This window comes from Impatiens glandulifera, chromosome 1, assembly GCF_907164915.1.
Source record: "Impatiens glandulifera chromosome 1, dImpGla2.1, whole genome shotgun sequence".
NCBI classification, from domain to species: domain Eukaryota; kingdom Viridiplantae; phylum Streptophyta; class Magnoliopsida; order Ericales; family Balsaminaceae; genus Impatiens; species Impatiens glandulifera.
Genome location: NC_061862.1, coordinates 15,948,686 through 15,970,948, shown reverse-complemented (window position 1 = coordinate 15,970,948; position 22,263 = coordinate 15,948,686). Strand labels below are relative to the sequence as shown.

Here is a 22,263-nt window from a genome sequence, read left to right as displayed (position 1 = left end):
AATTCTTAAGAACAAGAATTTAGTTGATATACTGACGAAAATTGTGACAAACGAGAAATTGAAATTGTGCGGTTGACCTTCTAGTTAAGACACCTGATAGAGAGCTATCAAAGATTGAGAGATGATGAAGTTAGTTTTTAAGTAAAAGATTGTTGAGTTGTGAATTATACACTTATGATAAACTCTACACAAATTAGTTAAAATTTATTGGATTTTGGTTTTGGTTTGAACTAATAATTATTTATGTTTTATTAACTTTGATCGTATACATTTATTGTTCTGAATGATTTTAAGATGTAAAACAAAATTTGAGAGAGAAAAAAAGTGTGAGACAAAATTTTTGTATTTTTTCGTAGTAGTGAAATCCGGCGGCGACAGTTAAGGGTGAGCAAATGGGTAAAACCAATCCGTTTTGTCCGATCCGTATTAAATCCAAACTAAGTTTATCCAATCCGTAATTCAAACCATTTTACGGATCAGATACGGATTGGATTGAAAATGATTTGGATAATCCAAACTAAAAAATATTTATATATATCAGCTTGAAATTAGTCAACAATTTTTTTAAAAAAAAAATTATTATTTTTTTTTAAAAAATTCGAATTTTTAATTATTATTAAATTTGAATCTGAAAAAATAATAAAATTAATAATAATAAAAAAAATAATAAATAAATATCATTGTCAAGTGATGATAAGTAAAATATATATTATATTGAGATGAAATTTAATTTAAAGAAAATTAATTAAAAAATATATTTTTATTTAGATAGTTTGGATAATTTGGATAATCCTAATCCAATCCGATTTAATTTAATCCGATCTCAATCCGATCCGATCTCAGTCCAATCCGAAATATCCAATCCGAATTAGTATTTAGGATTCGAATTGGATTGGATTTCGGATTAAACCACCCAATGCTCACCCCTAGCGACAGTAACTCGTACGAGTGAACCACTGTAAATCTGTGTCTTTTTGTGTTTTTTTTAATTTATTTAAAACCTGTCGAACTTGGACACCAAAATCGTAATAGTTTGTTTCTAAACATACTCCTAAGATATTATTCAACATGTAGCTTGATTTTCGAAACACATTTTGAACCTACTTTCATTTATGCCATTTTTAATAAAAATGAAATATAAAATATTTATTCTTTTAACACAACTAAGTGGAATAGTGGATTGACTCGGAATATTAAATATTGAAATGAGCTCAACAAATTTATAATAAAAAGTATATTTTGACTTGACTGTTGTCTATTGTGCTTGACTCAATTCTCAATAAAAAAAAGAAAAAAATAATAATAAAGAAGATCCTTTTATTTCAATTTTTTATAATGTTTTATGAAATTAATAATTAGAGCAAGTAAATGAAAAAAAAAGTATTATTATTATTATTTTGAAAAATAATATAGCGGTGAAGGCGGGATGTACGTTACTTTATTTAATTATGGAATTGGCCCACCATTTATTTATTTGTGCATAAAAATAAATATATAAAAATAAAATTGGGAACAGCTGTGTGTGTGTGGGATGAGTGTGTGTGAGAGAATTGAGGAAGAGAAGCCATAGCCGTAGGGCCGAGGGAGGGTGGGTGGGGTTTCTCGCTTTTATCAGCAGCGAGTGAAAATATCATCACTTTCTCCATATTCCCGCTCATTCTCGAATCCCCAACGAAGTGTTTTCAGAGAGAGAGGAAAACACTTGCGCGGACGGAAATGGAAGAAAGGAAAGACAAGGAAACACTTGAGACTGAGGTCTGTGAAATAGTTCCTCCTATGGAGACACCAGAGCGGAAGCAGATCGGTACACCAATACCTAAATTCGAGGTAATTTTTGGTCTTATCAATCCATTCATAGATGACATTGTTCAATGTTCATAGCTGTTTTGATTTAGTGGTACTTTGAAATTACTTACACATTTGGGGTCCTAGGGCTCTCATGTCTTGATTTGACTTACTTAGTTCGTCTTGCTGGTGTAAAAAAATTGTGATTAGGGTTATTTTCCTATGATGGGTTTGACTGAATGTTCATGATCTAGAAACCCTCATCCCTGTCAGTGTATCTAGTGTGATGCGATTCATGATTCAGGACTTGCTGCTTCTCCCTGTTGCGAATTTGTACTCTATCCTAATCAATTTCATTTTATCATGCAGGATTCCCCCGTGTTTAACTATATCAACAATCTTTCTCCCATCAACACATTTCATCCAACGAGAATTAGTCAATCATTCAACTCTTTCAATTTTGCATCTCTACCTACTGTTTTCGCTTCACCTTATACCAATTCCATAAAAGAATCTTTATTTCTAAGAAGGTAAATAAGCATGATCATGGAATGGAGTATATCTTTTTACTCAAGCTATTTATTTACACTATCAATTCTTCCATTTCTCCTCTGTTGTTTTTCAATAACTATCTTCTCTAATCAGGCACAAATTACCCGATCCATCAAAACCGGCGCTTACATCTGAGAAAGGGAATGAAGTTGATTCAAGTGATGGTGTAAATGTTACTCATGGTATCTCTAATGGACAAAATGAGAGTTCTAATCCTGTAAATTCTGTTGGTGAAGGTTCTAGTAAGCCAAATACTGAATGCACGGATCTTTCTGTTGAGGTATCAAAGTTAAACTCTGAACGTTGTAGTCCTAACGGAAGCTCTACACCTCGTGGGTCCCAAATTGGTAGTGGATTGGAAATGGCAATTGTTCCGTTTGCTCAAGAGATGTCTGGCATAGATGTTTGTGCGAAGGGATTGAATATAAGTAGGGGAAAACAAGTGCAGCATAATGAAGAAGCAGGGTGTGACTGGAAGAGCTTGATTTCTGATTCTGCTGATCTGTTGATATTTGATTCACCTAATGAGGCACGGACTATAAATACCCCTTTCCTTAAGTCACTGGATTCATGCGCAAAAGTTGTGAATAGTGGAAATGACCACATGACTGATGCTGTTTCCTCAGATGTACTCCCGCATCATGAATTGACAATTCCTTCACATGAGCAAGATGGTCATCTAAAAGAAACAGATGCGTCTGAGAATGGAAGCATGCCTACTATTCAAACTGACTCTGCTGTAAGTCCCAGTTGCTTTCCATCCTTCTTGGAAGATAAAATATCCAAATACTCTCGTCTTTGATGTTTCTTTTCTCAGATTTGTCTTATTCGCTAATGACTCACATCTTTCGCCACACTAAACAATAAATGATTGGTAGAGACCTGTGCTTATGCACAGTAAGTAAAATAGATAGCAAGTATCTTGTAGATTTGTCTTAGTTTAAATATTTACCTCTGGCATGACAATGGCTTGGATACAAGTACCCACCCTGGGTAACTCAACTGGTAAGAGTCTCAGGTCTGAGATTCTTTAAAGCACCTCTATACGTGGGATATCATGACAGTGGGATGTTGTGATAGCTCCCTCCAGGAAAATAAAAACAAGTCTCACAATTAAAAATGCTTGGATACAAGTCTAATTCATCCAAACACGATATTTCACTGTCTTAAACTTAGTAGCCAATTATTTGTATTACTCATGAGAAGTGATTTTATCTTCTTTCAGGCTATGTCACACCTTCACTTCAGTATGAGAAGACGATGCCTTGTTTATGAAATGTCAGGAGCTCGTATGAGGCATTTGGGTGATGCTTCATCTTCTGGGTCCTCGATGATTACTCAACAAGATGCTAACATTGAGATCAAAGACAATAAGGAACTTGTTCCTGCGAGATCGGGGAATGATTCTTCACATTGCATTCTTAATGGAATAGGTCTACATCTCAATGCTCTAGCAAAAACTAAAAAGGACTATAATGAAGTTGCCCCTGAAAATCTTGCTTCTGGAAGGCAATCAATTGATGACCGCAGCTCCATAGGTACCGTGCCTTTGACTGCCAATCAAGAGCTGGACTTATCTTTGGTAGTGGTTTCTGAAGAAAAAAATATTGAACTTGCCGATAATGGAGTTTTGGTAGCTCAAGATGCTTCTCAAGCATCAATGTATATAGCCGGTGAAGAACTCAGCCAAAATAGTCCAAAAAAGAAGAGGTGCATATAATTTGTCTTTTCTCTTGCCTTATGTGCTAATTGGTGAACTGAAAAATATTACTAATTTCTTACAATCTGCATTCATTTGCAGGCGTAGATCAGAAAGTGGAGAGATTGAAGGATGCAAACGGTGCAATTGTAAGAAATCCAAGTGCTTAAAACTGTAAGCTCTACCTCTTAAGCAACAGGGTTTCTGGGGTTCTTGTCTTGCAGAGTAACATGGTCTTTTGCTTTTATTATATATATATTATTTTTCTTTTTGTGGTAAGACAAATTTTGATGCCCTGATCTTGTTGTCTACACTAGTGATATGCATAAGTGGGCATTGGGACTCATTACTGATTCTATTATGTGCTTTTAAAAGTTCTTGTACTAGCCCCATTTGGAAACACTTATTGCTTCTAAATTCATTTCCATATAAAGAAACATAAGTAAATTTATGTTTCTCTATAACTAAATTTAGTTTCCAAAACATAACTATAATTGTTTCCAAATGGGGTCACCTTTATGCGAATTTAGTCAAGACTAATCTTGGAAGAGTGGTGGTATTTCCTGTTTCTATACTTTGAGAACAAGAGTAAGTGGAAGGGATTGGTCTGAAATAGGAAAGTTGCTTTGAAATACCTTCTTCAATAATTTTGCCAATCTTACTAATAATAAGGTTTATCCATGATTGACATCTTGAAATTTTCAAGTAGTTACAAGGACTTTGTAGACATTGAATCATTGTGAGTCACTATGATGCATTTTATGTGAATACAGGCCATGTTTGAATTTTTTTATGGCCAGTTATGGCCTTGGTAAACGATAAAAAATGCTTGTATCATTTGAAAGCTAGATAATAATTAATTTGACAAGCATTCACATAAAAGGGGTTAAAAGAGGAAGTGTCATTACTCAGTGAATATTTCCATTGCAGATATTGTGAATGTTTTGCGGCTGGAGTCTACTGCGTGGAGCCATGTTCTTGCCAAGAGTGCTTCAACAAGCCCATCCACGAAGATACTGTTCTTGCTACTCGCAAGCAGATAGAGTCTAGAAATCCCATGGCCTTTGCTCCTAAAGTCATTTCCGTGTCTGACCCTAAGGTAAGCAAAAGATTTGAGGCCTTCAATTCTTCTCTATTTTATGTTTTATGTTATTCTACTATTTTATTCTATATGAACTCCTTTGGTGTGAAAAACAAATATATATGTATTTCATCTGGATCAAATTTTTGCTCGTCATCCAGCCTAGAACATGCCTGTGACCCATCTCAAAATCCAACTCACTTTTATACTAAACGAGTACAAAGTTGTTTTTTGTGGATCAAAATCCAACCAAAAGTTCGATTGCCAACTGAACATGTGATCTCATCCGGCCACACTTGTTTTTACTAATTGGGAAATAACCTGTTTCTAAAAATAAATTGGCGAAATCTAAAATTGGATGCAGGTACATAAAATATTTGGATAAATTATACTTTCCAAATAGCTGGATGTTTTAGATTATATACTGTAATTATGATATACTGCAATTATAATCATTTTCTGCAACAGGATGAATCCAATGTGACACCAGCATCAGCCAGGCATAAAAGAGGGTGTAATTGCAAGAAATCTGGTTGCCTAAAGAAATATTGTGAATGCTATCAGGTTCAATCACTTGTGCTCATATTTAATTTCTTTTTCTAGCAAATAAATATTAAAGAAGCTCTCTAATGTTTTAATTAATGGACGTATCCCATCAACATTCAACAATCATATCTTTCATATCATCAACTAAAATACCAAATTAACTATAGATATTATAGTCATTTGACTCAAATAATCCACACAAACCACTTTTTTCATCATTTTCTTTTAAAAAAACATACCATTTGAAAATAAACCCAGATCAAATTAGTCCTAACTTGATCTGAAAAAGATGAAATTAAATGTGACATCATGTAAGTATCAAACTAACAAAGTAATCTGCCATTTTTCTAATTTGTAGCACATCTTGTCTGGCCATTTGATTGATTATGTTCTCTTTTTTCTTTCTCTGTGAAGGGTGGGGTTGGGTGCTCAATTAATTGCAGATGTGAAGGATGTAAGAATGCATTTGGTAGAAAAGATGGTAAGTATTCTCTAATCATCTGTTACTCTATTTGATCATTGGGTATAAGAAAACTCATATTTTTATTTTCAGGGTCTATCTTAACAGCACCAGAAGTCATAGCACCAGAAGATACGGTAATGGAGGAAAATGATACCGAAACATGCGAGAAGAAGACTATTGACAATACTGCGGTCATCAACAATGCGGAGAATTTTATAGATGCTTTCCCTGCTACACCTTTGAGAACTTTAAGGTACAAGAGCTTGTTTGCTATAGATTATTTTTAAATAATCAAATAAAAAGTGGATTACTTGGACCTTGTTGTTTTTTTGCTAAGATACTTGGAGCTTGTTTGATCTCGGGTTATTTGGATTTTTTTCTAATAATAATTTATCCCACCCCGATCATCGATCAATTCGTCAATAAAATTACCAAATTACCCGAGCACAAAGCACGTGTCCGCAAGGTCATGGAAAATTTAAATGTTAAATACAAAAGAATATTTAAGTAATTTAGTCCAAATCATCCACTTCTGAATGGGACAAGAATCTGATTTCATAATCTTAATGTTTTTATTTTCTCAAATAACCAACCCCACATCAAACAAAATGACTAAAATAGCCAAAGAGACTCAAAATGAACTTATCTATGAAAAACAAAAAATCCATGATATACAAATGTTGTATGTACTTAGATGTTTAATTTTGTGTATTTTGTCCATATATATATGTAGAGCATCAATGGAAGTACCATTTTCATCGAAAAGTCGACTTCGATCTTCTATCCTAACCATTGGATCGAGTTCTGGTTTAAATGGACTGCCAAGATTTGGAAAGCCCAATTTCTTGCCGCCAGCTCAAGAAAAGAAGGATAAACAACAACATCGTGAAGATGAGATACCAGAAATTCTCAACAACGGGTCTTCTTCTCCTGGTAATAAGGGGGGCATAAAAGCTCCATCTTCTTCGTCTTCTCCGAATAGTAAGAGAGTTTCTCCTCCAGAATGCGGTATTGGATCAAGCCCCGCAGGCGGCATGAGAAGCAGGAAGCTTATACTGCAGTCTATTCCTTCATTTCCTGCTCTCACTCCCAAGCACTAAAAAGGTATTATATACCATCTTGTTCACTTTGCCTTTTAGAGTTGATCATCTTCTTTGATCATCTATGTAATATATATAAGCTTCTAGTTCAAGTCCTTCAGAAATATATAGTATGAAGAAGGCTACCTTTGCCTTTACTCTTCTTTTTTTTTTTTGGTAATTCAGTTAGATTTGGTATATTGTAAATAAAGAATTTGAGGTTGTGATAAAGAATGTCTTTATGAAACTTTAAAACTTGTTTAGTGCAAGTCTTGTAATTTTTTTTTAGGAAGTAGGCGTCATACATAGTAAGATATCGAAAATATATAATAATTTGCATTATAATTTACAAAAAGTGTTCGTATTTAGTAGATTAAATGCAAGATGCTGTTTATTATGGTCTCATGTTTTAATCCTGTTGTGTTGTTTTTTCTAAAAAAATTGTAGTGTTAGGAGATCTAGAGTAGACCTATAAACAGGTGAGGTATTGGTTAATGAGTTTGATTTAGTATGAAAATTTGATTTCATTCAAAAAAAAAAAAAAAAGAGAAATGATTAGGTGAGGGAATTTGGTGAGAGAATGACTTGACATAATCTTATTCGTTAAAAAAATCAAATAATTTCTCTCTTTTCTCTATTTCTTCCCACTTTTACATTTTCAAACCAATGAAGGTGATACCAAGTTATTCCCTCACCAAATTCTCTCTATCACTCCTCTTAAAAAAAATTAAATAGTATGATAGAATATTAAATGTTTATATTTTATTAAATATTTTATATATTTTAAACAATTATGATATAAAAATAAAAATATTTTATATTTTTAATTAAATAAAATAAAATATAATAAAAATTAAAATTAGTTTTAATTATAAAATAATATTAATAATTTCTCTCTAATCAATCTAATATTATTAATATAGACGTGAATAATAAATACTTTTATAATATACTCATTTCATATATCTATCAATTTCATTCTTATTCTTCTATTCATTGTTCTCATTTCACACATCTATTTATTTTATTCTCATTTTCATTCTTTTTATTTGAACAAGTGTCTCATAATTCTTACCTTCCTTATTTTATTGGATTAAAAAAAAAGTCTCTTTATGTTCACATTTTTTAAGCATATTCATTCATTTGTATAATATTAATTTGCTAAAAAAATGTTTGTTTTTTTCTCCTAAATTCTTATAAATGTCTCAAATTAATTTAACACAAGTTTAATAAAAAAAATTGCAATAAGAAATACTATATAGTTAGTATTAACTTGATAAAATTAAAGGTTATACAAAATATTATTTAGATCATAAATCATCAAGATATAAAAAATAATGGTTCTTTATTTATTTTTACAAATTAAATAGAAAGAAAAGAAAAAGGACGTGACAAGGAAAATTGTCATTGAGTGCATGATTTCTGAAAAGTAATAAATAAAAAAAAAATAAAAGCCAATCAGAATCACATGCACAAAAAGTGAAAGTAATAATAAATACAAATCTTGATTTATACTACTAATACTACTCACTCCTCCTTTCCCATTTCACATAAATAATGAAAATAATGAAGTTTATGACTCTAAACCATTTATATTAATTTCTCTTACGGTAGTAGACTGATAATCAATTGTTGTCAATCAATATATATAACTTGTTTAATGTTGAGTTATTTATTATTAAAAAAAATGAATAAAGAAAATAATAAATTTATTTGAATTTTTAATTGTTTAGTTATTATAATATTTGTTTATATTTAAAATTAAAAAATAAATAAATATTAAAATATTTTAATATATTAAAATATTTTAATATTTTAGTTGAAAAGAAATAAAATAATATTGTTGCACTAATAAATAAATAAATAAATAAATATAAATATATATATATATATATATATATATATATATATATATATATATATATATAAAGTGATAAAGGGTTATTTTTCGATGCTACAAACCCCAAAGTGTTTATTCCCCTCATAAAATAACACCTATAAAAAAAATTATCATTTGTTGATTTTTTTTATCAGGTGGCAGTGCCTTAGTGTATATAGACACTGCCTCTATGGATAACATCGAACTAACCGTGATAGAGAAGAAAAATTGAGGGAGAGAATAATGTGTGTCATAACGTCATTATTGATTATCAATTGACTAGAAAAAAATGATCCATTCTTCTAGCCTAACGACAAATGGGTTAATTCGATTCTACCATTACAGGCATTACATGTATCTCACTCATGAAGTAACACATATATACAAAAGTGAAGCATTACCTCTCTCATTGTTGGTTTTTTTATCTTTGTATATGTGGCGTTTTCTTAATGGATACATGCACTACATGTACTGGTAACATCGAATTCTGAGATCATGGGGGTTCGAACCCGTCAAATCAGTTTATTCCATTTTCCATTTATAATTTCCTCTCCTAATTATTTCTCTAAAAATGTGCTTAGGTCTTTACAAAAAAAAAAATGAAATTATAAGTTGAATCAAACTAGTCCTTAGGTGGGTGGGGGCCGATCATGACTGGTCATTGGAATCAGACCTAAAAGAGAAGTATGGCATCAAATCTGAACTTTTTTACTTTCACTCTCAAAATAATTAGCACTCATCTCATTCTCTCTCTCTCTTCTGCTCGAGCTTCGCGTCCTTTGTCTCTTTCTCTCTCACACACTACAACATCCCCTACGGCACGAAATATGAGAGAGAGAGGACAGTGGTTTCGCTTTTTCATCTCTGCTTCAACAAGAAGAAGAAAAGCAGAAACAGAGAGAGACTCAGAATGCGCTGAATTTTACAATCTCAGACATCTCCACATGTCCAAACCTCTTCTTCTCTCTTCTTAATGCTGAGCTTACATTTCATTCTATCTTCCTTCTTCCTTCTTCTTAATGAATGAGTGAATGAATGCCTTCTCCTTTCAGAATCCAGACAGTAGTAACCTTCATTTGCGACAGAATCGAATCCAATCATATTCATGGCGACACCACTGAATTCGGATTGGAGGCGTTCTTACTCTTGGTGGTGGGACAGTCACATTAGCCCTAAGAACTCCAAATGGCTTCAACACAATCTCACCGGTATAACATTTTCTTCCTTATCCCCATTTCTATACTAACTTAACAAAGACTTAACTAATTCTCTACATTCCTTTTCTTCGGTGGTAGATATGGATGGAAAGATCGAATCAATGATCAAGCTTATTGAAGAAGACGCTGATTCCTTCGCCAGAAGAGCAGAAATGTTCTACGAAAAACGACCAGAGCTCATCAAACTGATAGAGGAATTCTACCGAGCATATCGCGCCTTAGCTGAAAGATACGACCACGCAACAGGCGAGCTTCGCCATGCTCATAAAACTATTGCACAAGCATTTCCTGACCGAGTATCATCATCATCATCGTCGTCCCTCGATGATGAATTCGTATTCGCAGAAACTGAAGTGGAGAATCTAAAGAAAGCTCTTGCCGAAATGCAAACTGATAAGGAATCTTTTCTTATTAACTACCAGAATAAGATGAAACGTTCTTCCGACTTGGATCGCGAAATCACTTCTGCACAGAAGAATTCGGCATGGCTGGATGAATTGGCGGAGAGAGCAGAAACTGAAGCTCGGAAACTGAAGGAAGAACTTGTTAGGTTTGAGTCCGAAAGGGATCACTGTCTCGAGAAGATAACATATTTGGAAGAGAAGCTTTCGCTCGCTATGGAAGAATCGGGGAGGCTTAAGGAGAGTGCCGAAAGAGCTGAAAATGAAGTTAGGAACTTGGAAATGGCTCTCGACGAATTAAACAGAGAGAAAGATGACGCGGCCATTCAATATAGGAATTGCCTGGAGAAAATTACAAAGCTAGAGGATGATCTGGTGAAGAAGATCTCAATGAAGGATCGGGAGCTTTCAGAGAATCGGGAGGATTTGGAGCAAAAGAACTATTCGTTACTGCTCGAGTGTCGAAAACACATCGAGGCCTCGAAATTGGCAGAGAAACTGATCAATGATCTGGAGTGCGAAAATCTGGAGCAACAAGTGGAAGGTGAAATCCTGTTGGAAGAAATAGACAAACTGAGGCTTGGTTTTCTCAAGGTTTTCAGGGCTCTGGAAGTTCATCGTGTCCAAAATGAGATGGAATTCTCGTTTCTTCCTGTTTTAGGGAGGATCGAGGACTTGAAATTCTCTCTTGTGAGTTACGAGGACAGATGTCAGCTCCTTTCAGTGGAGAATGCAGTTCTTCTGGCTTTACTAGGCCAACTGAAACTTGATGAAAGGGAAGTTGTTGTTGTTGTTGAGGAGGAGGAGAAGGAAGCCCTAAATCTTGAAATTGCTGAAAATGTTGTAAGAGAAGACAATTTTGAGATGTGGGAGGCTGAGGCGGCAACTTTTTATTTTGATTTCCAACTTCCAAACGTCCTCCGCGAAGTTCTTTTCGAGGGTAAGGTCCACGAACTATCTGAATCATATGAGGCTCTTGAAAAGGAAACAGCTTCCAAAACAATGGAGATGGAAAGGATTAAAGAGAGATTTGTTTTCATGGAAAGTGAGATTGGAGACTTGAAGGCTCAATTATCAGCTTATGTCCCAGTTATCGATTCTCTGAGGAATAATATAGAGTCGCTCGAGCATAACATCCTCAAGGTATTTTTCTTTCTTTTCTCACTTGTTAAATTTTAAAACAATTTGTTAAGCTCTGCACTATAATATTGATGATGGTGTTTTAGTTCTTCCTGTCTTTCTTTTCTGTTACCATTGTTTGAAAATAACCAGATTATTCTCAAATAATCTTGTTTGGTGATATAGATTGGCTGAGAATATTTGGACATATGCAATTTTTCAGGATGCCTATTTTGAACTTCATTCTAGCAGGGATAAAAATAGTCCAAAAGATGGTGTATCGGAGTTGCAAAGTTTGCAGTTCAGAGTGGAGTCAGTTACCCGCGTACTGCAAAAGTTTCCCATGCGATCAATGATCGGAAATGAAATGACGAAACCCGAAATCCTAGAGTCGAGCATCGACGATCTGACAAAAGACATTCCACTTGATCAGGCATCAGACGCTTCTAGTTCTTTACATAGAGCAAACAACAGGATAGCAGGGAGGAATCACAAGGCAGATGATCAGATGCTTGCTTTGTGGGAAACCACAGCTGAAGACTGCAGCTTTATTCACACATATGCTTCTTCTTCTGTTCCTTGGGATTTAAAAGCCCAGATCACAGAGACATTGGCTATAGATGCTGAAAAGTTGACCAAACTCAAGACAACAATGATGGAACTGAGAAACAAGATGGAGAAACTCAAGAAAAAGAAAAAGAACTCGATTAACTTTGAAATCGTGAAGGAACAGTTCCAGGAAGTTGACGAAGCAATTGTCCAGTTTACTTGTTTGAATAGTCAGCTGAAGAGAAATATCAAAGAGATCATCCCGTCAAGATCTCAAACAGGAACTAAACGGGTCTATGAGCTCGCACGCAATGGATCAGAAGGTATTATGCGGTTAGAGCTGGAAGTTCAGAAAATCCAATTTGTTCTTCTGAAGAAGCACAATGAGGAGAAGAGAAGCAGAGACGCCATAAGACTAAAGAAGAAGCCCTGCCTATGTGGATGCTTTAATCCTTCAAGTCCTAATGCAAGTCCCCTAACAGAACTAGCCTGTGATGAACACATAGTATCTGGGGCGGTTGAATGGCTCTAGCCTAGGAGATGGGTTATTTTTAGTTATCCTTATTATAGACAGACATAGTTTATCAACTCAAATGTTTACTCTAAATAATTAGTTTCAAAAACAGAAGTTAATAGAAGTTAGTGGAACAGTTACAGAGAGAGGTTTCTCCCCATTTCCACCTATGCACTAAATAACCTTCTTAGACCAGAAGAAATTTGTCATTTATGTTTCTTCAAGTTCTATCGATTCACTTTCTACCGCTTAGTGGTTCAAGCTAGAGGAAAAATGGTTGGTTTCACATTTGTCTGTTAGGTCTAGTGAATAGTCAATTTTACTTAGATGGACAAACAAACATAAAAATTAACAAATTAACTCAAAATGTTTACTAAGCTTCCTTCTGTGGTAATAATGTGGTAATATATCTTTTCTTTCAACACATTTTCACTCCAAAATAAGCATTTATAAAGTAAATAAGCAATCAGATCTATGTACCTTGCGAAGGAATCATAATAACTGCCGAAGCTTCTGATTTTCATTTCGAAGAGTCTGCACTTCTTTCATAAGCTCGACTTGGTTTTCGAGTATTGAACTCATCGTCCCAGACATTTCCATCTGTTTAGATTTGAGTTAATAAGTGATTGAATCATCTAATAAAGAAGAAATGCGGGAAACAGTCTTGAAGGATATACACACACCTCTTGCATATGGAACTGTCTCAATATCTCAATATGAATATTCCTCATATCCTCGTGGATTGATTTCTGAAACGAAGCAAGAGTTTCTTCAAGAGTGCGTTGGAACAGCTGAAGCGTGAAAGAGCTCCCTTGATCTGTGGTGAGTTGAGAAGATGGCTTCTGCTGGGGCTGAGAAACTCGTCCCTATCATGGAACTACATGTCAATGATATTCTACTCCAAAAAAATAAATTTTTGAAAACAATATTATACTTGTGCATATAGTCGTAAATATCAAATAATGACCCATTTGAAAACAATTTTTAAATATGTTTATGAAGATATGTCTGACTTTTAGTATTTAAACAAAAATAAAAAGTGTTTCCAGATGGGGCCTGTATTCACTTACATTCATTGGTGAAAGTGTGGCTGATCCAGTAGCAGATGATGTGTCTGTTCTAGACGACCATGCGTTTAAAAGTTCATCCCTTGTCTCAGTACCAGATTTCTTAGTTTTCGGTGAAGCCGTGGAAACTGATGCTGATGCATCACAGAATTGCGGTGTTGCACTTATTCGCTCAGCATAGGAGGAAAATCTACGAGGAAGGGTTAATGGTGTACCCAAAGAATCAAGGTTAGACAAGCTGGGTACATTTTTGGTCATGTCTCTAGAACTAGAGGAGGCATCTTCCGATTGATCAAATGAAGTATCGCGATTTGATGAAATGTCTTTAACTCGCAAGTTTGTCAAGCCGAGGCTTGAGCTTGAGAGATAGCTTGTTGACAAACTAGGATCATGTGATCCCAAGTGTGTAGATCCAGTCATCGGGCCACTAGACAATGTTGCAAATCTAGATGGTAAATTGACTGATTGTCGAAGGTGATATCTTTCTGACAATCTTAAACCACCCCAGGCTTCTGGAGGTGTAATTGAAGAATCATTTTTCTTCGAAGATTCGGCACTAATAGTAGATGACAATTTCGAGGAAGAAAATGAATCACCATCCTGCATACAAAAGCAATGCTACATTATTTATAACTTCGCCCATGAACCAGATTTCTATAGGGCTAGCAAATTTCTTTTCAAATGCTACAAATAATCATTCAATAACAAGAAAAAACAAACCCTAACTGATTTTCAGAAATCAAGGGAAGCATAAAATGAAAAGTAAAAATCTAAACTAGTACGTATTACCTGCTACTACAATGAAAAAATGCATTATCACATAAATTACTTACCATTCAGCCATATTATCTCAAGGGAACGAATGGATAGATGGCTACATCTCTTATTCCATGCATCTTCATTCAACTTACTCTATGTTCTTCCTTTCTACTTCTATCACTTCATATGTTTAGAAATTATCTAATACAAAACACAAATAATCCATTTTTTCATCAAACAAGATATTTTTTCAAAAGAAATCTTACATAAAAAAAAGCTCTAAGGGATTCTAATGAGCCTTCCTTGATGCTCAACTTCTCAATTTAATAAAGGGGAAAACAAGGGTCAAATACAAGAAAAATGAAATGCATCTATAAACAACAACGAAATACTGCAATTGGAGCTATAGATGTTTTAAGAAAGAAAAAACAACAGAACACTACTAGTATCATCAGAAAAAAAAAAAAAGCATGTAGCAAACCTGTTTTGAAGATGTGGTAGATTTCCAGTCAAAAATTGGATGAGGATCAGTACTTCCTCCTTCTGAAAGAGAAAATCTCTTACTTGAGGAAGGGAAAAGTGAAGAAAACTTGTTATCAATTTGTAGACTATCTTTCTTTTCTCCTTCCTGCTCATCCCAGAGCTTTGCAAGGGAAGGTTTGATAGGCTGGACCTCCACAACTGGGGAAAATACTCCCATGTCATCTTTGAAATTATAACCATTGGGAGCATGTAATCTGGCCAAATTTCCACTGGTCCACAAGCTGCTCTTATTTGGTGTTTCTTCTACTGTAGATGAATCAAATGAATTGAACATAGATGAATCTACAGATGGACCTGAACTACCACAGTTTCGTAAAGCAGCTGCAGATGTTGAAAAGCTTGAAGATGTCGCAGAAGGCATTGGATCAGGCATAAGAACCGAGTCTTCAGTAGCACCTCCAAGAAGAATAGTCTCATCTGAACAGCTGTTTTCATCAACCATAACAGGCTTTGCTCTTTGCCAGCATAGACTTGTCACATCCTGATTAAAATTAGGAAAAACATTTGTAGCCATTAATGACATCAATAGGGGTGTGTAAGGCATTCGGATCAAAACGCCAATTCTCGATGAAACCGAATATATCTGAATTGGAAGTAGATAACAAGTAAGTTCCCCCAACCCTAATAGTCAAACCAACCATCTGATACTAGTTTTAGAACTCAGAAACCTGCTATAATGGAACCTATATTATTCAAAACAATATCATTTGGTGCGAACTACATTTTTTTATCTTTATATTTGCCTGATATTTTATTTTTATAAATACACATAATTTTTATCATTAAAAATTACAAGCTAGTACAAGACTATCAAATCCTCATTCTACAAACCTCATAATATCTCTTACTTTCTTTCCTTTTTTTAAAAGAGAATATTTTCATTGATCCACAACCAACACACGAAAGTAAGAGTAACACATGTCTACTTATTTAGTTATTATTCACCACGTGTTGGATAAATTCACTCCAGCCAAACAAACCGAACCTAACAATAACCAATTAATATATCAGATAGAAGTTTTCCTCTAACCAATATAATAGGTCGTAAGAATTTATTATAAAATAACCTACTTAACTGAGCTGTTAACAACCTTAACTGATGATAACCTTCTCTTTTGATAGCCATCATACAAAAATTAAAACTTTGTCCATCAGAAAATAAAGAAGAGTAAAATCATATCACCTCAGAATTTCCATAAGCATGAAGAACAGTAAATGGCTGCGGTTTACCACGGATATCATAGAATACCACCCGCCCATTGCTTGTACCAGCTGCTAGTATCAAACCATCATCTCTAAAAGCCAATGAAGAAAAAGGTGCTTCATAAGGGATGCAAGAAGATGGCCTTTTACTTCCTGAATCAAGTGTGTATAACTTCTTGTCCAGACCTACAGTAGCTATTATCTGTCATAGTATAAAAAAGTCAGCTCTGCAAGAATAGTATCACTACTTCTCCTAAACAGAATTGATTGTCAAAAAGAACTGAAAATCTGGTTTAAAAAGCTAATGCAAAGTGAAAATCCCAAAACACTACTATATTCCAGGATAGTATAACCTTATCATTTGATGGAGAGAAGCTAACACCACCAGTTGGAGCTGAATGCTGCTTCAACCAAGATACCTATAGAAAAGTTAGGAGACAAAATATTGTTCCAAATATTTAGACAACAAATAAATATGAGAAATATGAACAAGTTAACATTATTATGTTGAGATCGCATTACAATAGTAGATGCAACTTTAAAGAGAAGAATTCAGGTTTCACAAGTTCTTTTCTATAAATATTTGTATAATGGTTAAAAGAAAAAAGATGAAGTAAAATGCAACAAGGCAGTGCATTTGACTCTCAAACAACACTTGTTTTGAGCTGTGAGGGATCATCTAGCTTTTTGTGAATATACAAATGTATTTTCTCCTAGTGATGAAATTGATTCCTCTCTTAAGAAACTACTAGGGAAATCAGATATTCTGCAGAATTAGATCATGCAAAGCAAAAGTCTTCCCAGCAGTGATTTTTTTTTATCAACTATCAACAGAAGAGTTCATGATGCTTCTGTGGAGCTTCAATGATCTGAAGTGATGAAACACTCTATTTCATACCTTAGGACTCCTACCAGTTGTATCCCACAAATGAACAGAGCCATCATCACCAGCTGTCACAAGTAGATGCCTGCTATTCCGAGAATAATCAAGCACTCTTAGTTCCTAGTCACAAGAAAATGAGATAACTGTTGAGGGGATGTGTATAAAGTACAAGATATCAAAACCAACACAATTGCCAAAAAGTTACAAGTGGTAAACCTGATTGTGTGGATCCTTTAGCTCAGCTACACGTGAACCAGAAGCAAGATTGTGAAGTATAAGATCCCCACTGAGGCTAATAGAAGCCAAGTGCTCATCTTTGCAATTATACATTGCTCCAGTAATTGTTCCAGTGTGACCTCTCAACCACTTGATACAGCGTTTCCTCTGCAAATCCCAAATCCTCACCACCTGACTGCTTCCTCCAGAACACATATATCTAGATGCCTTATTGGTATAGTTAATGGTCATTACAGATTCCTGCAAAACAAATTTCTTGGAACACTGATTGACTGAAGGTGCTATAAATGGCAGTACGAAATACAGGCGGACTTATGATTGGTAGTGATAGATATATAACAGCAAGGCCAGAAAACATGAAATAGAACCCGATAAGTTCTGGTTCTCTAGAACATAAAACAATGAGGGGCATAAAATTCATTCAATCAGCTAACCAAAGTAAGTTAGAAGATTGATGTTCTTGTTCATTCATTTGGCATTTTAGAGATTCAGGGAGAAGTTTCCTTCATAGTCACATACATGGGCAAATAACTATTATATAGCCTATTTCAAAGAATTCCCTTCTAGAAATGCATCTCCATCATTCACATAATTCTATTTTGGAGATGCATCATTGTCGAAGGAAAAGGGTAGGAACTTTACCTCTCCATAAAAGAATGTGAGAAATATTTAGCAAAATTAAGCATAATCAAAGTAATACAGCTTCAAGAAGCATGCTCCTGGACAAGATGTTATCAACAACAATGAAAAGCAAGAATTTCAACAAGGATGATGTACTTCCAGTACTAAAAACATTTTTCATATAAGCATACATGACTTTCAAATAGAAGGCTGCTCTTTTGCAAGTAAAATCAGTGAACTGTAATATGCCTTCCGGAGGCAAACACGATAATTGACTGATGACCTAATTGTTGACAATGATATTCTCGTGACTACAATCAATTCAAGAAATGTAGTTGTTTTGTTACAGCATTCCCGAATGACAAGTTAGGAGCTTATCTATGGTGAACATCAGTAGATGCCTACCAAAATGTTCAGAATTACGTTAAACAGGAAACTATTGCTAAAACCATTCACGAAATAATAAGCCATACAAAGATTTTCAACCTTTTCTTCTTTTCTTCAAATGTTGCAAGATATAGTGGCATTTTTGGTGAGTGCTTTGTTTATATTTGAATTGTGATTCTCACAAGCATTTTAACGTCATCTATCATAATTTTCTTAAATTCAAATGGAAAGGATCACATGCATTAACATCCAACCACAGATTCGGTGATTCTCAATAGGTTCAATGAATGATCTATTTCCAATAGGCTCAACGAGTGGCAAACTATCAACGGAGATAATACAAAATGATGGTGAAAATTTTAACAGACTACACCTATTTCACATGCAACAATGTATGCGCATTACCTAAATTACAAAAGAGAAAACATCTACAATACGCGTAGATGAATTGAAGAACAACAATAAATATTGTACGTATGGAATCGGTGCCGTTCTTAAAGTTAATTATCGAGCTAGCATCCATTATAAACAACAATGTTACCTCAATGTTGTCTCCGACATCGTTGCCAGCCAATGGAATGGTCCCCATACTCTGACCATTCTTTCGCCATAGTGTTATCTTCTTATCGTCTCCAGCACTAGCAACAACCAAATCTACAAACAAGTTAGGGCATCGTTCAGATCAAGTTTGTAAAAAAGGACTTCCAAAAGACATTTTCACATTATTTTGAATACTCACTAGTGTGATTCCACTTCACCGAGTTCACTTGGAAACTCGGCGAAGGCGTATAACTCAATATGCAAGGATCACCGGACTCGCCGGAGGCGTCGAAGAGCTTTACAGTGTCGCCGCCGGCAGCGGCAACGATGCCGTTTCCGATGTTCATGATTCTACTTTCCGGTTGGTTGAAAGAATAGAGAGAGAGAAAGAACAGTAAAATGAAATTCGAGTAATTATTGCGTTTTAGACTCGCATTAGGCGGGGAGGAAACATTAATGGGTATTTTTATCATTAAACACAAATATTGATTTATTAATTTATTACCAAACTGAAATTTTGTTTTCTATTTTAATCTAAATCAAGTTTTAATTTATTTTAAACAAAATAAAATCAATTTATTAAGAAATTAAATGATGATTCAGATACAAATATTTTAGAAATAGATTGTTTTCTTAATAACTGAAACTTTTTAATATATATTTCAAATTTTTATTAATATATTTTTTTTAAATGAAGAAGTGAATATTATTTTAAGTCTTCTTACACTATTCATGAGATTAATTATTAATTATTTTTTAATATAGTTTTTATTATATAATATTGAAAAAAAAAAATCATTCAAAAAGTACGTATTATTAATAATTGATTCATTTAACCTTTATAAAGTAAATATAATTAAATATTTTTAAATTTAAATATTTATTTTTCTCTCTTCATTTTTTTTATTAATTAATTAATTTATTTATTTTCATTATCTCTTTTTCTTAATCGTATATTAATATGTTAACATTTAATATTTAATAATTTTAATTTTATTTCTTTATATTATTATTTTTTTTTATTAAAATTGGATAATAATTAGTATTAATTCATCTAACACAAAAGAGTAATAATAATTATAAAAAAAATCTAAACAAAATCATTACAGTAAAACATAAACTAAAAAAAACTCAATAACTTTATTTACTATTAATAAAAATTAAAAAACCACTTATTAATTTATTTTTGTTTATATTAAAAAAAAAAATACCTTCATAAAAATATTAACATAAACAAATAAAAAAAATGAGAGAAATAAATTAATTAATAAATAAAAAAGAGAGAGAAAAATTAATTAATTAATTAATTAATAAAAAAGAGAAAAAAATAATATTTAATTATTAAATATATAAATTAAAAAAAATAATTTTTTATTAAAAGCGTAGGATTAGTAGGTTATAAAATACCTACGTTTAAATTAGTTTTTTTTTTTTACTTTTAAATGTTTTATTCAAGTAAGTTATTTTTATTATTTATGTTATATTATAATGAATATTTTTTTATTAAATAGAACAGAACTCCATCATCATCCAATTTCATTTAAAAAATAACTAGGAATCAAACTCTTCCATTTAAATTATTAATTCTTATTTATCCTTTTATATTAATGTTCTTTTTTACTATAAAAATTTATGCTCACTCAAAATCATCATGAATAATTATTTTTTAAATTACGAATTATTTGAATAACTCAAATCCAAAAAATATATTTTCACTTTACTCTCGTTTTTCACGTCACTTAATTCATTAACTAAAATATTTTATATTTTAAATTATTAATTATTATTTTATTATTATATATTAATATCTTTTAAATTTTTTAATTTTTTTTTTTAAAAAAATATTCGTATTCTTTCAAAATCACCATAAGAAAATAACCTAATTTTTTTTAAAAATAATTATCCAAACAAAGGCTTAAATTTAATCTAACATCATCGTGACAATAAAGAATGGGAATTTGTTTCTAGAGGTGGCTATTATTCCCATTTGTTTCTAGGGATGGATCTATTATTTAATCTTAAAATGAAATTAACAAAAAAAAAGTGACATAACTTCTAACTTATTAAATTTAATTTATTATTTTTTTCGGTGATTCATAATTTTTTTTATTATTTTTTAAGTTCAACCAACTCAAATTTTTTGATCTATCATCCAATTGGTTATGCAATTAACTTAACTAATATATATAATGTGAAGTATATATATATATTTTACATGGTTAATCCTTTTTTATAATGTCTATTCTTTATGCTATTAGATACTTTTTATAGGAGTTTCTCTTGTCTATATATATCAACATTGATGTGTTTTTGTTCATTGAAAATTTGAAACATCTTACATAAGTAATTATGATTTGCCATCAGGAAATTTTTTATTTGATAATATTTTCAATTTTTTTTAATACTTTCCTATTATATTAGTGATTATCTCTTTCTGTATGCACTCGTCCATTTTTTTTAATAACAAATAAGTTAAAATTGTCTAATCAAAGTTAATTTTCATTTGTCTAATACACAGTAACTGGAATTAATCTTTAAATCTTAAATTATCTATATAAGTATGCACAAATAATAATTTCGACGAGTTTCTCGTTATGATAGTATATGTAGATGATTATTTATCCTTTGATAAAATAATGACGATTATTATTGTTGTCCAGAGTCCAGACTATTTTGTAGACACTATTAGATTGTTTTTGTTCTGACTTATTTTATTTCATAATTCATCAAAAAAAATTACTAAAAAAATACATTATCTTTGCATTACTCCATCTAATTGCTCTAAATTAATATTATTCAAAATTAGAATATGTTTTGTTGTTTTAATTTTATAGATGTTAGTTTGTATTATATATTTTATGTAATTCCTTAATTATTCAAATAAGTAAATGATAATTAATTTTGTACTTAGAAAATATAAAAATTATATATATTAAAGATGTGAAAAAAATAATAAAAAATATTTGAAATTACATTTAAAAATAAAAATATTTGAATAATTAGTTATTATTAAATTAAATAAAAATTATAATATTATTTATAAGAAACAAGGTCAATTCATTAATAATTAATAAATTAAATATTTCAGAAAAAAAGAGAAAATAAATACTAATTGTTTAAACAATAGAATCTTCAACAG

General features: G+C 32.3%; 3 protein-coding genes across 4 annotated transcripts; 2 read left to right on the top strand and 1 right to left on the bottom strand.

Annotated features, from left to right (window-relative positions):
• Nucleotides 1–1,636: 1,636 nt before the first annotated feature.
• Nucleotides 1,637–7,450, top strand: LOC124921956 (protein tesmin/TSO1-like CXC 2). The gene is made up of 10 exons (XM_047462667.1): nucleotides 1,637–1,827; nucleotides 2,155–2,315; nucleotides 2,431–3,076; nucleotides 3,563–4,047; nucleotides 4,139–4,210; nucleotides 4,967–5,135; nucleotides 5,586–5,681; nucleotides 6,078–6,144; nucleotides 6,217–6,379; nucleotides 6,860–7,450. Exons 1-10 carry the CDS (start codon nucleotides 1,717–1,719, stop codon nucleotides 7,224–7,226), a joined length of 2,337 nt encoding a protein of 778 aa, XP_047318623.1. The 5' UTR covers nucleotides 1,637–1,716; the 3' UTR covers nucleotides 7,227–7,450.
• Nucleotides 7,451–8,503: 1,053 nt separating this feature from the next.
• Nucleotides 8,504–19,495, bottom strand: LOC124919565 (protein NEDD1-like). 2 transcript variants are annotated; one of them, XM_047459830.1, is made up of 11 exons: nucleotides 19,324–19,495; nucleotides 19,126–19,238; nucleotides 17,556–17,816; nucleotides 17,355–17,459; nucleotides 16,810–16,875; nucleotides 16,437–16,658; nucleotides 15,192–15,734; nucleotides 13,955–14,551; nucleotides 13,568–13,750; nucleotides 13,365–13,484; nucleotides 8,504–8,627 (listed from the first exon to the last, which is right to left on the bottom strand). In XM_047459830.1, exons 1-10 carry the CDS (start codon nucleotides 19,469–19,471, stop codon nucleotides 13,377–13,379), a joined length of 2,346 nt encoding a protein of 781 aa, XP_047315786.1. In that variant the 5' UTR covers nucleotides 19,472–19,495; the 3' UTR covers nucleotides 8,504–8,627; nucleotides 13,365–13,376. The 2 variants fall into 2 exon arrangements, with proteins under 2 accessions (XP_047315786.1, XP_047315785.1); XM_047459829.1 differs by lacking the exon at nucleotides 8,504–8,627 and having other exon boundaries at nucleotides 13,238–13,484.
• On the top strand, nucleotides 9,810–13,030 carry LOC124919564 (protein NETWORKED 1C-like). The gene is made up of 3 exons (XM_047459828.1): nucleotides 9,810–10,292; nucleotides 10,380–11,845; nucleotides 12,045–13,030. The coding sequence occupies exons 1-3, from the start codon at nucleotides 10,190–10,192 to the stop codon at nucleotides 12,900–12,902; spliced, it is 2,427 nt and encodes an 808-aa protein (XP_047315784.1). The 5' UTR covers nucleotides 9,810–10,189; the 3' UTR covers nucleotides 12,903–13,030.
• Nucleotides 19,496–22,263: the final 2,768 nt, after the last annotated feature.